We start from the raw sequence: 14,892 nt of genomic DNA on the forward strand, positions 1-14,892 counted from the left end.
ACACTGGATAAAGGGAGTGGGAGCCACAAGGTTTTCACAATCACACGGTCACACTGTATAAGCTATATAGTTATAAAATCATCTTCAAGAATCAAGGCTACTGGGTTGCAGTTCAACAGTTTCAGGTAGTTCCTTCTAGCTATTATAATACACTAAGACTAAAAAGGAATATCTATATAATGCATAAGAATAACCTCCAGAATGAACTCTCAACTCCCTTTGAAATCTCCCAGCCACTGAAACTATTTTGTTTCATTTCTTTTCCCCCTTTTGGTCAAGAATGCTTTCTCAATCTCACAATACTAGGTCCAGGTTCATTCTCAAGAGTCATGTCCCACTTGCTAGGACATGTCCCATGTAGTGGGGAGGGCAATGAGTCCCACCTGCCGAGGTGGCTTAGAGAGAGGCCACATCTGAGAAACAAAAGAGGTTCTCTAGGGGTGACTCTTAGGCACAGTTAAAAGTAGGCTTAGCCTCTCCTTTTCAGCAACAAGCTTCATAAGGGCAAGCCCCAAGATTGAGAGCTCGGCCTGTTAAATTGGTAGTCCCCAATGTTTGTGAGAATATAAGGAATTCCTGGGGTGGGTAAGTTTAATATTTCCACACTTTTACCCCAGTCCCTCAAGGGGGCTTTGCAAATACTTTTTTTATTCTCTGCCAAAATTACCCTCAGAGCACTTTAAAATGCTTATGACTGCTTTAAAGGTTTCTTTGGTGGGGTTGCTTCCCTTGCTACCAAACCATTAGAGGTCACTTGCTACTCTAAATATGCTTTTAATCTACTGGTACACATAGACACATTAAAAGTGTGAATAAAGTAAGGATAAATAGGCTGTGTCTGAGTACTGGAGGGGCCATACATGAGTAAAGTACACACATATTTTAGCTATTTTAGAGGAGTCCTTTCTACTCCCTCTGGACTCTGTTCCTGTGTTGCCCTGTAGTTGACCTCTAGATAAGTGAAATGTCTCTGCACATTGTTTATTCCCAAAATTACTATTTACCTGTTCTGTTGGACAAGGCCACCTCACATTGTAATATAGGTCGCTCCCGTAAGAGGAGATGGTTGGAATATTTAAGACAAGGAAGGTAGCATAGTGTAGAAATGAAAAACACAATCTTTAGCACTGGAAATATCTGGATGGGAATCCTGGTGTCCCCGTTTTCCAGCTGCATGATCAATTTGGGGGACAGGTCACCCACATACCTCTCTAAGCCTTAGGGTCATGAAAATGAAAGGAGATATACAAGAAAGTGCTTAGCATAGCACCTGGCATAAATGGGGTGAGGAGGGAAATAAATTCCACATAAATTGGAATATGTGTTTGGGTGCTTGGGGAAGTCAGGAAGGACAGGGACAAGAGTGGGAACCAGAAGGGAAAGGGAAATGAGCAAAGAAGGAGCAGTAAAGGAGGCCTTCCATCCTGACTGCCCACAAAGAAAAAGACATCACATGGCTGCCTTCTGCAGCCCAGAAAGCCTACTGGCTGCCCCAGGGAATGCTGGGAGAGGGGACTGGCACTCACTACCTCCCCCCACCCCCATCTCTTGAGATTGGGAGCTTCTGGAGGACTAGCTTTGTCTCTTTTTTCTTCCCTCTTCTGATTAACGCTGGCTTAGTGAGCTTGGAAGGAAGGGAGAGAAGTGGGAGGAGTCCCCAGGATGGTTTGCACCCCTCTGAACCTAGTGGCAAAATGAAGCTACCCAAACAAAGCAGCCTCCTCTATTCCCTCAGTTCCCCCATCACATTAGGGGCCAGGCTGGGAAATGGGCACTTTTGTGGATCTTAGCCCTGACGGAGCAGGGTGGGGAGAGAGAGGGTGGCAGAGAAGCTTCAGGAATGGGACCACCCCCTGTCCCTGCATCTCTTTTGTTCTATTTCTCTGCCTTTCAGATTAGCTTTTAATCTTTTGGCCTCTCACCCCTCCATGCAGCCACTGGGTACCCACTTTGGGCTGGACACTGGGCTAGGCAGCTAGGAATACAGAGACAAACGACATGTAGTCCTGGCTCCTCGAGAAGGACCTTCTGGTACTCAGATCCCTGACTCCTGCTTCCTGCCATCCTCAACTCCCTTACCCACTGACACCTCCCACACCTCTCTGAACCCCTATCTCCTCTGTTCCTCTGATTTTGTCTTGCTCGTGTCTTAACCAGCCTCTTCAGCGTGTGTGTGTTTGTGTGTGTGTGTGTGTGTGTGTGTGTGTGTCCACACCCGCTCCCAGAGGGAAACGACACAAAGGAAGGGGGGGGCAGAAAGGAGGGAATCCCGCTGACATCACTGCTTATTAGCATGTGTGACCTCATCAGGGGGCGGGGCAATTTCCCCAGGTGTCTAGGGGGAGGGTATGAGTGTGTGGGGGGGGGTGGTATTTAAAGGGAAAAGCTGACAGTGCTGCTGAGGGAACGGGTGCTGCTAGCTACGGGCTGCACGCGCACACGCACATCCATGCATACGGACCCCGACACTGACATGGACACGGACACAGAGACTGCAGCACTCTGCCCCTCGGGCAGCCACCGGGCCTCCCCTCCCGGGACACCCACACCAGGTGAGGGTTGACCTGGGCAGGTTCCTGTTGAAACCATGGGGGTGGGAGCTGAAGCTTTGATGGGGAGGTCTAAAGTAGGCATTGAGGGAGCCTCAACCTAAACAGCAAGAGGGGAAGAGGAACTCTGGAAGCTGGGAAGACTCTGCTTAACCAGGGATTGGAGCTGGGTTAGGGTGGCAGGGAGAAGAACGGGGTAGGGGGAGGCAGCCTAAATGCCTACTCCACCATTACTCCTAGGGCTTTGCTTGAGTAACGGTACATAGCTCTCAGGTCAACCTCATTCCCAAGAGGCTGGGATGGGCAGAGGGGAAGGGCAGGGTGGAGACAGGGCAGCCCACAAGCCGGGGAAACACAGGCAGGGGGCTACTCTGGGGACCTGTTGTAAGGGTTTCTCCTGGCTCCTGAGGGCTCTGGCTGCTGGCCAGGTATTGATCCTGGGCTATTTCCAGCCTCTCTCCATCCCCCTTTGTTGTGTCTGTTGTTCCTCCTTCAGTTACCCTGACCCATGCGGTGTGACTCTCCCCTCCCCTCCCCTTTCTTTACCTCTGCCTCTCCACGAACACAATATTCTCTCCCACTCACAGGGCCAGCCAGGGATGCAGAGGAATTCTCACACAACCATCCCTAGGAAATGCTCACCTATGGGGCCACAGCAAGGGGCAGCCCCTCTCACACACACATCCACAGAGACTGGACACTCACATCATCTCAGAGCAAGGGCCCTTCCCTGGAAATGGGCTGCCCACAAAGTTTTAGACTCCTCTGGTATCCACCCCACAAAGTGTGGCCATCAGCTTCTGCTTCTCATCCGCTCTGCCCCACCTCAGTTTAGGGATCACTGGTACAAGAAGCATGGGAGGCTTGGTGGAAGGAGGGGCAGCCCTGGCGACAGAGGCTTAGGCTGGGGGTGTATCTGTGTCAGCGTGAAGTGTGAGTGGGTGTTTGAGTCTGCACATAGGTGCCACCCCTGCATAGGGCATGTTTTGAACAGGTTTGTGCTGGGACCACATTGAGGAAACTGTCAGCTCAGCTCCTTAGAGCGCTACCAGTTAAGGCCTATGGAGAAGTTCAATATAAGATGTCCAACCAAAGAGTTTTCAGCTCTTTCTGGGTCTGTGGTCATCGTCTGACCAGGAATGAGCCCTCTGCAGATGTCTGGGTATACTCTACTTGCAGTGTCCTTTTCTTTGCCCCCATAGAAACAGATGCCACTCTGCTGAAGAAGCCAGAGAAACTGCTGGCAGGGCTGGACCGGGGCGGGCCACCCCTTATCCCAGGGGCCCCCAGACGAAGAGGCAGTATGCCTGTTCCCTACAAGCACCTGCTGCGGCGGGCCCAGGCTGTAGATGAGCTTGACTGGCCACCCCAGGCCTCCTCCTCTGGCTCCTCTGACTCCCTGGGCTCAGGGGAGGCAGCCCCCAACTCAAAGGATGGCATCTTCAAGGTCATGCTGGTAGGGGAGAGCGGCGTGGGCAAGAGTACCCTGGCAGGCACTTTCGGCGGTCTCCAGGGAGACAGTACTCATGACCCCGAGAACCCAGGTATTTGGGGAAGCCCTGCAGGGGTGGAAGGGGACTCCTGGAGCCCTAGTCAGGGATGGAAGTGCTCTTGGCATAAGCAGACCCTGGAGGCCAGAACCTAAGAGATGCTTCTGCAGAGCTTTCTGTGGCAACCTCCCTGGAGGGGCGTTCCTGATGCTGGGATCTGAGGTGTCCCTGGTTACAAGGTCTCACAAGAACTGGGGATCCTCCTAACTGGCTCTATTCCCTCTCCCTGTTTTCTAACAGAGGACACCTATGAGAGACGCATCATGGTGGATAAGGAAGAAGTGACTCTCGTTGTGTATGACATCTGGGAACAGGTGAGAACAAAGATGTGTTTGCAAGCAAGTGGTGATGCCTGGGAGAGCTGGGGAAGGGTGAAGTCTGGCTGAAGCCTGGTGGGACTGCAGGTCCTAGTTTAGAACCTGATCTTTCATTTGTATCATCTCAGAGAACAAAGGCCCACACTAGTGAGCATACCAGGCCGTGAGAGCCACCATCTTTCCAGGATCTTCTGATGCAGAAGAAAGTTAGGCTCTGAATTTGACAAACACTGCAGCTGCAAGTCAGGCTGGGCACCTTGAAATTGACCCCATCCATAAAGTTTTCAACCTGGAAGAGTTTGCTCAGACAGCACAAGAACTCAGAGCTCTGGAGTGCCAGGGAAGTAAAAAAAAAAAGTGAGGACTTCTGAATATTTGGACATAACTGGTTACTATGTAGAAATGACAGGTCAAATGGCATACACTTGAATAGTATTCATTTTTGAATCAACACCTTAAGCAAAAGTAGAATGGTTACCCTAGTCTAGGATCCTATGTCCACAGTTCTCCCCTGTGGAGCTCACATTACTAACTTCTCCCTCCTCCACAAACATAGTTGATGCATGGAGGTTCTGCCCTTAACTAGCTCTGCTGTCCTAAGCAGGTGGCTTCTCCCTCACAGCACCATTCCTCATCCTTGAGATACAGGTGCGGGACAGTATCTCTGATGTGTGCAGCTCTAACATTCCACGACTCTCTGTCTCTGCCCGTTTGCAGGGGGATGCAGGGGGGTGGCTGCGGGACCACTGCCTTCAGACCGGAGATGCCTTTCTCATCGTCTTCTCAGTCACCGACCGACGAAGCTTCTCCAAAGTTCCAGAGACCCTACTAAGGCTCCGGGCTGGAAGGCCCCACCACGACTTGCCTGTCATCCTTGTCGGCAACAAGAGCGACCTGGCCCGCTCCCGGGAGGTCTCACTGGAGGGTGTGTATACTGAACGGCATCCTTACAGAAGCACACTCTCCCTTCCCACATCTTCTCCCTAAAGCCTTTTTTTATCTTTGCTGGGCAAGAACTCAGCCCCAGGCTAAGGGAGCCCCAGATGTCCCACTCCCAGGGCCTTCAGAATCCTTTTCTTCACTCCGCCTCATCTCTTCTCCATGGCCTCTTTCGCCCTCCCCTCCGCACCTCCACCGTCCCACCCTGTGATCTCTGCCTAGTTCTTAGTTGCGGATTCACCTGCCGCAAATCCCCTTCCAAGGCACACCGGGGCTTCCCCAAGCCCACCCTGGCCCCGGGCCAGGTGCGGCCTGGTGGGCGCCTGAGCATTTCTTCCCGCAGAGGGCCGCCACCTCGCCGGGACGTTAAGCTGCAAGCACATCGAGACGTCGGCCGCGCTGCACCACAACACGCGGGAGCTCTTCGAGGGCGCAGTGCGCCAGATTCGGCTGCGGCGGGACCGGAGCCGCACCGGGGCCCAGCGGCCGGAACAGGGCAGTCCCGAGGGCCCCGCGCCGCCCGCGCGCCGCGAGAGCCTCACCAAGAAGGCCAAGCGCTTCCTCGCCAACCTGGTGCCGCGCAACGCCAAGTTCTTCAAGCAGCGCTCCAGGTCGTGCCACGACCTCTCCGTGCTTTGAGCCGCGGTCGCCATGGCCACCGCGGTCGCCATGGTCACCGCGCCCTCCGCTCACCCTTCGCCCCGCCCCGCCCCCGTCCGGCTTCCTTTGTGGAGGCCGTCTAGGAAACCAAAAACTCCCAGGATTCCCTGGTGTGACTGCGGGAGGCGGGTCGGTGGGCATCGTCCCCCATCACCACGGCGCGTTCTCTGAGTACCTCCGGGCCCCGGAGCTCCTAGAACGGAGAACGCGGACCTGCGGGCGGTGCGCTGCGGACGGTGGGCGGAGCGGGTTATGGGGGATCAAGAAAGAAAAAAGTTCTGCAAGGTATTTTCTTTTTTTTTTTTATTCACCCTTGGCCCCCTCTCCTGTTAAGAGATTCTAAAAGCGAGAACTGAAGAAGTGATTTGTAGACTTCCTTATGGCGTTTTCCTCCTTTGTACTCTGCGCGAAAATGTCTCCCCTTAAAGAGATTCTTAAAGGTAAAGAGACACTGAGACCCTGCTCACAGACTTTCTGGCAGAAGTTCTGACTTTTCTGCCACACTTGTCCACTTTGCCTTTAAGAAATTCTTAAAGGCAAGGACCTGGAAGCACTATTTGAAAATTGATTCTGTGATTTACCCTTACACCATGGCACTTCCCCTTTAAGGTTATTAAAGGTAAGGTGTGGACAGACTTTCTGCTTTCAGAGCCAGATGTCAGGGCCCAGTAGCACCAGCAAGGGGCCACCCCCTCTCTTTTCAATAAAGAATTTTTCTACTTCATCTGCTTACTCTGACTCTGTTCTCTGAGTCCCCAGGGATGGAATGGATGTGGCTAGAAACACCTGTTACAGACAGGAAAACTGGCCCAGGGGAAGGAGGAACCTAAATCTCTAGGGAGGCTCCAGAACTGACTTGATCTTGGCATAGTCCATGACAAGCGGCCATAGGCTCTCAGAGATAATCCGGCCCAACCTCTCCATTCCCTCTCCATTCACAGATGAGAAAACTGAGGCCTGGAGAGGAGCAGGGACCTGCTATAAGTTGTTCAGTAACTTAAGTGACACAGTGGGGCCAAGTCCCCAGAATCTGGCTCCAGCTCTTTACCCCATTCTATCCTATATGGAGTAGACTGGGGGCTACACTTAGCTCTAACCTGTGATAGCTCAAGATGGAGCCACCAGGGAGGCCCAACAGCTGGAGCATGATGGGGACTGCCTGCACCTCCTCTGACAGGGCCCTGCCACCTCAGCCGTCACCTGCAAAGCCTGTGTGAGAGCTGAAGCTGTCAGTGCCTCCCATTGGGACGCCCACGCCTGCTGCTGCCTGAGTTTGAACAAAGAGAGCAGAAGCAACAGCTCTTCTTACCCCAAGACACACAATACAGCTACCTGAGTACCTGAGTGTTGGGCCTCCACGTCACTCCACACAGGCTCCCAGAACTTGATGGGAAGAGGGGTGAGATGTCTCCTGGGTCCTTGCAGCTGGGGATGAGCTTAGGGGAACTGGCCTAGGACTGGTGGTTATGAAATAATATGAATGTGGCATGATCCTTAAGGCTTTACACCTTTAGCTCTGTTAATTCTTTAACAACTGTATAACAACTGTATAAGGTGTTATTATCCCTTTTACAGTGAAAGAAACAGAAGGTTTAAGTAACTTGCCTGAGGTCCCCCAGTAAGCAACAGAGTGAGGAATCCATTCATGTCTGTCTGATACTTAATGATTATTTTATCCAGCTGTGCACCCGAGGTTCCTCTCCCAGGAAAGATGGGACAGGGGAAGAAGAGGCTGGGCAAAAGAAGAGATGCAGGGTACATGATGTGCAGGGCCATGGGCAGTGGCTGTGGTGAAAGGGCCAGAGAGATTGCATGGCTCTAGTGCAGTAAGCAAGCTCTTAAGCAGCTTTGTGGGGAGGGAGGGGGTATGTGGACAAAGGCAGTTCAAAATTTAAAATGCAGGAAACACATTGGGCCCATCCGGGGACCAGATGGTTCTACAGTTGGGTTGAAACCTCAGGGACATGAAGGGGGTGGGATGGGGGGAGGGACAAGCACGGAAAAGAAGGTTTGGAGCCCTACTGTGAAGGGCCTTAAATGCCAGACAAAGGAGGTTGTGCTCAATTCTGCAAGCAGTGGGAGCCACTGAAGGTCTTTGAGTGTGGAGGCGACATGGTCAGGATGATCCTTTGGGTTGGGAGAGGTGTGCATGGATTAGAGCAGCAGAGGTAGGGCTTACAGTAATACAAACAGAGGATAATAAAAGACCATGCTGAGGAGGATGGCAGTGGGAAAGGAGAGGCATAGGTTTGAGAGACAGAAGAGAATCAATGGGACTTGGCAACTGAGTGGATGGGTACAGAGAGAGGGAGGAGTCACAGATGGAGGAAAGATGGTGAGGAATTGGGGAATTTAAGGGCCGAAGAATGGGGGGTAGGTGAGCTTCATTTTGGAGATACTGAATTTGAGAAGGTAGGAGGAAAGAACAAGGAAAGTTCCAGCAACTCTCTGGACTTCTGGGTCTGAAATTCAGAAAATGTTGTGGCAAGAGACACAGATATGAGAATAATCACTGTAAAGATGGTAGTGGAAACCAAGGGAAAGAATGAGATGCAGGGCCAGCTTTATGGGTGTGTAACTGCAGTCACACAGGCCCCAAACTTAGTTGTCACTGCTGTCGCTGTCTTAAAATTCTTAATACTTTTAAAATAAGGGGCTGTGCATTTTCATTTTGCTCAGTGATCCACAAATTATATAGCTGGTCTTAATGAGATACTAAGGGAGAGGCCACTGTTCAAGCTGGGATCCTTAACCCTAGAGCTTAGATGAGCTTTAAGGGTCTGTGATTTCTGAGAAATGATACATCTGATGTGTTTGTGCAGTCATGCATTTGTCTAAGAGTAGGGTTTATGAATTACATTAGATTCCCAAATGGGTCTGTGATCCAACAAATTACAAACCATTGAGGATACTGCTTGATTCTAGGAAGGCAGATCCAGGTGAGTGGAAGACAAGGGTGGGAGATGTCATTGTATGCTCTTTTTGTAACTTTTGAATTTTGAACTATGGGCATAAATTACCTGTTCAAAAACTTAATAAGATAATTTAAAACAAAACAAAGCCTCACTGTTGCAGAGAGAAAGTAGAGAAGCCAAAGAGAGAATCCTGGGGATACACAGATGAAGGCAGCAGAGAAGCGGCAGCCAAAGTGGTGGTGGAAGAACTAGGACTGAGGAGGGAGTTTCTAGAATGAGAGAATCACCAATAGGGCCAAATGTTGCCAGAGAGAAGGATGAAGATCAAGAAAAACCTTGCACGTCGTGGAAGCTTAAATATTTGTTGAAGATGATGACAGCAGGACCTTCCCCATGAAGGGGGAGCTACACACACCACAAGCCTCCCTACCCCCAACTCAGCCAGTCCCATCAGCCCGACCCATCTGTGTGTTCTCGCCAGACGCCTACAGGGAAGAGCTCAGAACAGACAGTAGCTGAAGCCAGGCTCTTGTCAGACTTGAGAGAGGTGGGATCTTCTCTGAGAAGCCCATTCTTCCACCTCCTTCTGATCATGGCAGAGTAAGGCCACTGATCTGGACAGGGCATGAGCTACCTGTGCCAGGTAAGGTCTCCCTGCCCTTGTGCTCCTCTTCACACCTGCAATTTTGTCTTGCGGCCTGTGTCCTGCCGGTGCACCCTTACCAATCCCCACTTCCCCCTACTACTCCCTCTCCATCCTGCCCACACGGCCTCCTCATTGTCCCAGAGCATAGATTGTGTTTGCTCTCCCCTTAGGGGCAGCCCTGTGTTTGGGAAGGTCTCCCTCCACTCTGGGCCTCTGCCTACAATTGGGCCTTCAGGCCCTATTGCATCTAACCCTCTGTCAAGAGGGACTGGAACAGGGGTTCTCCTCTCCTGAAAGGCCGCCAGAGTTGTGGAAGAGCATTTCATAGTCCTCTGGATTAAACCTACATACCCAGGAAGGCCACCCATGCACACATCTTTTTATTAATTTAACATAACTCTAAGCACATCAGTCTAAGTCAATTTTTCCTGGACATTTTTATCTTTCATCCACAAATGTTTGAAAACATTTAGTTCCCCTCAAGTACTAAGCACCTGGTATATGCCAATCACTATGCTAGGCCCTGTGAGGAAACAAATGCATATAAGACTCCCTGTCCTCAAGCAGCTTACAGTTGATCTGAGGAGATGGGGTAAAAGTGCTACATAGCCAAAAGAGAAGCAAATTATACCATTTCCTGACCATCTAGTGGTGGCTACATTATGTACTCTGTGGATTCAGAATGGAAGAAACAATAGATTTAGAAGACTTATATTTTAGGAACTGGACCTTGAAGGATATGTAGGCGGTAGGTAGATGGAGTAAAGAAGGAAAGACATTCCTTGCAGTGAAACTATACATGCAAACGCATAGAGGAGAAATGGTGGGCAGCCCACCACATGGTGAGGGAAAGACCTTCCCTATACAGAAGGCAGCAAAGTTGGGACGGATGGTGCAGCAAATTTGTCAAGGTGCTCAAAAACCGAACAAGAGCATCCTGCTCCTCGGTCCTTTATCATCTTATGCTCAAGAGGTTCCCTTTTTCATTCATTTTGAATTTTGATGTCATGCCTCCACAGCTTGATAGCCTTGTAAACATTAGACATAAATGCAAATTTGATGGCACTTCGCAGGCTTTTTAGTTAGCACTCAGGTCCAAGACTTCCTGGATGGTGGTCTGGGGACAAAATCACTCTTAACCTCTGCCTTTCTGAACCTCAGCTATCCCAACTGAAAAAAATGAAGATAATAGGAATATCTAACTTGTAGGATAGTTGTGAGGACTCAGTAAAATCCAGATATCCTTATGCTTTGTCAAGCATTACACAAATGTCAGTGAAGCTTTGAGCAGGGGAAGGAATACTTTTTGCAACCTGTTCCCTGGCCTATTTAGGCACCCAAGCAGCTTGCTAACCTCCCCAAGCATAGCACCACTCTGGAGATGCAAACTTAACTTATTGTCCACAAGTTTCAATATGCCTCCCATAGGACTCCAGGTAACCTGTTATTACTGTTGTTTGGGGGAGGGATAGGAGGGAGGGGATTGGCAACTGACACAAGTGATGGTATTTTACTGCAAAATTTTCCATTTTTTGTTCAAATTATAACTTGTCTTTAGGCAGAGGACTTGTGCTGATTTGAAATACTGGTTCAGAAAGGAAATTGGTGGAGTAGGTCTAAGCTCTGGAGACCATCAGATGCAGGTGCTATAGGAATGCTTGGGGGGAGTTAGGAGGGATGCTAAGCAAAGGGCTGCAACAGAGAGTACTCTGGGATTTTCCAAGGCATGAATAAAGTAATGGGTCCCAGGTCTGCATGACACTAGCTTGGGGGCTCACCTTGATTTTTCAAAGCCATCTGGGTATAATCTGACTATAGACAGAGCCTCAGGCCTAAAAGGATTGGGCTGTGGGATTTGTTTTCCTGAAAGCTAGTTTGGTTATATGTGACCAAGAACCTTGGGAGCCTAGGATTTAGCCCTGAAACAAAGTTTATTTTCTTCATTGCCCTGCGCTCACTTCTCCCCCTTTAAACCTTGAGCATTCACTGAAGTTGGTGAGGAAAATGAAGTCAGGTGGAAAGTCAAGTCTGTCTGGCATCCAGAGAAGTGGGAGTAATGACATTAACAAGCTAACAACATATCTCATTTAATCCTTGCAGCATCCCTGTGAGATAGGTGCTATTGTTATTTCCATTTTACAGATGAGTTGTCTCAAGGAAGTGAAGTAACTTACCCAAGCTAGTTTGTGACAGAGAGGGGATCTGAACCCTGCAGTCTGGCTCCAGAGTGTGACCATTTTGCTACAGGATGGAGGTCCCTGATTTGGGTGGGCCCAGGGGTTAGGAGGAGGCCAATTCTCAGAGCACTTATTCTAAACAAGTCAGTCTGATGATGCTTGAAAGCTGATTGAAAAGAAGCTTCCATCCTTTCTGGAACATTGGCAAAAGTTTGACAAGTGTGATTTCCAAGGTCATTGTTTCCCCTTCTACAGAACATCAGGTGCTGACTGGCTCCTTTCCAGTTTTCAGGAACTTCATCCATCTACCCATTGCTCTCAAAAATAACTGCTTAATGGCTCTCCAGTAACTCCAGCCAACTCCTTAAGGGCTCTTGGGAGCAGATCAACTGGAACAGCTAACTGAACTCATCCAACTTTTTAAAATGATATTTGATCAGCTCTTTCTTTGTCCCTACCTCCTCATATGATCTAAATTGGTTGGTCTGCTTCGCCTCACTCTCAGAGGTCTCTCAAGCAAGAGGACACCTTGAGAGCAAACCAGTTCTGGGGAGGGAAGGGAAGGACTAAGGATGTCTAAAGCCAGAAGATTCAGATACACAGCTTCTCAGACCTTTCCTGCATCCAGCTCAAGACTATTGCCTTTACCTGGTTGCCATAGAAACATCAGTCTCTGGTAGATAGCAAGCAGCACTTTAGACAGAAAGCATCACAGGCTACCATGGTAACACCAAAAGAGTAAAGCTGCATCTTCTCTCCTGGAAGAGTGAGGAAAGAATGGATGGGGCTACTAGGGAAAGCAGGCTTGAAAGGACAGCCTTTGCAAAGTCTAGCTCTGGCTTTAGCAAAGGGAATTAATTCAATTCAACAGACATGTAATATGTGCAAGACAATGCATTAATGAAAAAGACATGATCCATAACTGGCCTCATCAGGCTAACCATCTAGCAACAGAGTTTGCAAAGGGCTATAAATAAAGCAGAATAAGACCTACAATAGGACAAAGAATCCTGAAAGAGAGACTAACTTCAACTGAGAAAGCTTTGGGGTCTTAAGGACAGGATTTTGATCAGCAGATGTGGGGAAGGAAGAGGTAACAGAATGAGCAAAAGCACTGAAGTGGAAAAATTCAGGGTATACTGAGAACTATGGGTAAGACGATAGGAAAAGTGATACCTCTCCACCAAACCAGGGCTTGGCTTCCACGGTGGTGCTGAGAGGCAGGTAAGGTTGAGATCATAGGATCTGAAGCCAGACTGCCTGGATTAGAATCCCAAACTTGCCATGTGAGCATGGGCAAGTTATTTAACTTCTTTGGGTATCAGTTTTCTCATTTACAAAGTGAAGATAATAAAAGAATCTACCTCAGAGAGCTGATGAAAGGATTAAGTGGTTTAATATCTATAAAATGATTAGAACATGCCTAACCCACAACAAAGCCTGCAAAAATGTTAACAATTATCATTATGCCACCCCCTGCCACTTCACTTTTCAGAGCCAGGATTGCCTCTTTTCACAGGCCCAAGTCTTACTACTCCAATCCACACCAGACCCTTTCCTTAACAGGAAAAAGAGGGTCCTTGAATAATTTCTCCCTTCAAGTTTTTATTCATTTCCCTTCATCATAAGCACCAGGTCTAAAGGTTCACAGGTAAGCCTTGCTTCCACTAGTAGCCCACATCTGGGAGTTGTAGGTGCCTGGGAAGGAAGTAGGTTGGAATTGCACAACCAAAGCCAAAGCAGCTTAAAAAACAGAGAGGAAATGTCACCACCTTAGAGAAGGCAGCATAGGCTATAAACCAAAACTCAGGTGAAATCCCATTTAGAAATGAGAACTGGTGGGGAAATTCTAACTCAGCTGGGAAAGGCTGTGGGTCAGTCTTACTTTTACCCCATCCCAGCACCAGGCTCAGGCAAGAAAGTTTGAGGGAAGTTTCCTTTACCTTGGGCTGGGCCCGGAGGCTGCTTGATGCCCCCTTCTCTCCATCCAAACACCCCATATAAGAAAGATGAGTAACAAGAACTGAGTCACACACAATGACAACGGCTGTCACCACTAGACACCATCACCTTATATGGCTTAAGACTAGAAGTTGTCTCAGATGTTTCCTCATTTCTACCACTGTCCCCCTCCCAGCAAGAAGCTATATGAGAGGAACTAAGAACAGGATGTGAGGAATAACTGAGTGGAAGGTAAGGGCCAACATACAGGAAGGCAAAAGTTGCTAGGAATGGGAACTTAAGGAAACCAAGCAGAGATTGGGGCCCAACTGGGGAGGGCAGCCAGGCATGGCCTGTGGGTATTTACAATAGTCTGAAGGAGTCCAAGCGAGTCATGGGGAGGGCTGAATTAACAAGGACAGTCCCCTGTGCCAGGGCTGGACTAATAAAGACAGTTCCCCCCAGTCGTTTCTCAGGAAGCATTAGCAACCAAATCAATAACTACAGGAGAACTGGGCCATAGCCAGCAGGTCCTATCTAAAAATAGTGCCTGCTCCTGCCCTTCCCCCAGGTCCAGAGAGCAAACTAGGATAGCAATGGAAGGGGTGGGGATGGCTGCTAAGGGAAAGGCAGCAGCAGGTGAGACTGCAGCAGCCTAGAATAATCAGGAACCAGTCCTGGCTCCTAGTGGCCTTTTATGCCACAAGCAGTCCTCAAGTACCTAATGATTTGGTGTTAAAAGCAACCCGAGGCTAACTTCATCAGAAAGCCATCACACCACTTAAAAAGATGTCTGAGAGCTGACAAATTAAAACCTAACAGCAATTATCCATATTTTTAGAATAAAGCCTTAACATTCTGTTGCCATAGAGATCAGTAAAGAATGGAGGCGCCCCACAGAGCCCTGCCCCTGGTCCTCTGGTCTCCTTTTGGTTAGTCCCTAGGCTTGGTAGGCCAAGCTCTTCCCTGCTCTTGTTATAACCTTTCAAAGCAGTCAAAGGCAGGTGCACTTCCCCTTCAGAAGAGTTGTTCCTGGTATACTCAGTTCTCTGGAATTAGTCATTGAGAGGCCTGTGATGCCCCAGAGCGATACAGAAAGCAAGAGTTCGGCAACTGAGCCAGGAGCAATAGTAGACATTAGGTCAGGGGAGCCATGATGAACAAAGCCCAAAGCCCTTTGGATACATGGCCCTACAAA

At 49.2% G+C, this 14,892-nt stretch overlaps 1 protein-coding gene across 2 annotated transcripts; it reads left to right on the forward strand.

The window, feature by feature from the left end:
• Positions 1-2,391: 2,391 nt before the first annotated feature.
• On the forward strand, positions 2,392-6,718 carry REM2 (RRAD and GEM like GTPase 2). Of its 2 annotated transcripts, XM_037835533.1 has the most exons (5): positions 2,392-2,552; positions 3,752-4,093; positions 4,340-4,413; positions 5,134-5,341; positions 5,699-6,718. In XM_037835533.1, exons 1-5 carry the CDS (start codon positions 2,450-2,452, stop codon positions 5,992-5,994), a joined length of 1,023 nt encoding a protein of 340 aa, XP_037691461.1. In that variant the 5' UTR covers positions 2,392-2,449; the 3' UTR covers positions 5,995-6,718. The 2 variants fall into 2 exon arrangements, with proteins under 2 accessions (XP_037691461.1, XP_037691462.1); XM_037835534.1 differs by lacking the exon at positions 3,752-4,093.
• The last annotated feature ends 8,174 nt before the right edge of the window (positions 6,719-14,892 follow it).

Source organism: Choloepus didactylus, chromosome 4 (genome assembly GCF_015220235.1).
Source record: "Choloepus didactylus isolate mChoDid1 chromosome 4, mChoDid1.pri, whole genome shotgun sequence".
Classification (NCBI taxonomy): domain Eukaryota; kingdom Metazoa; phylum Chordata; class Mammalia; order Pilosa; family Megalonychidae; genus Choloepus; species Choloepus didactylus.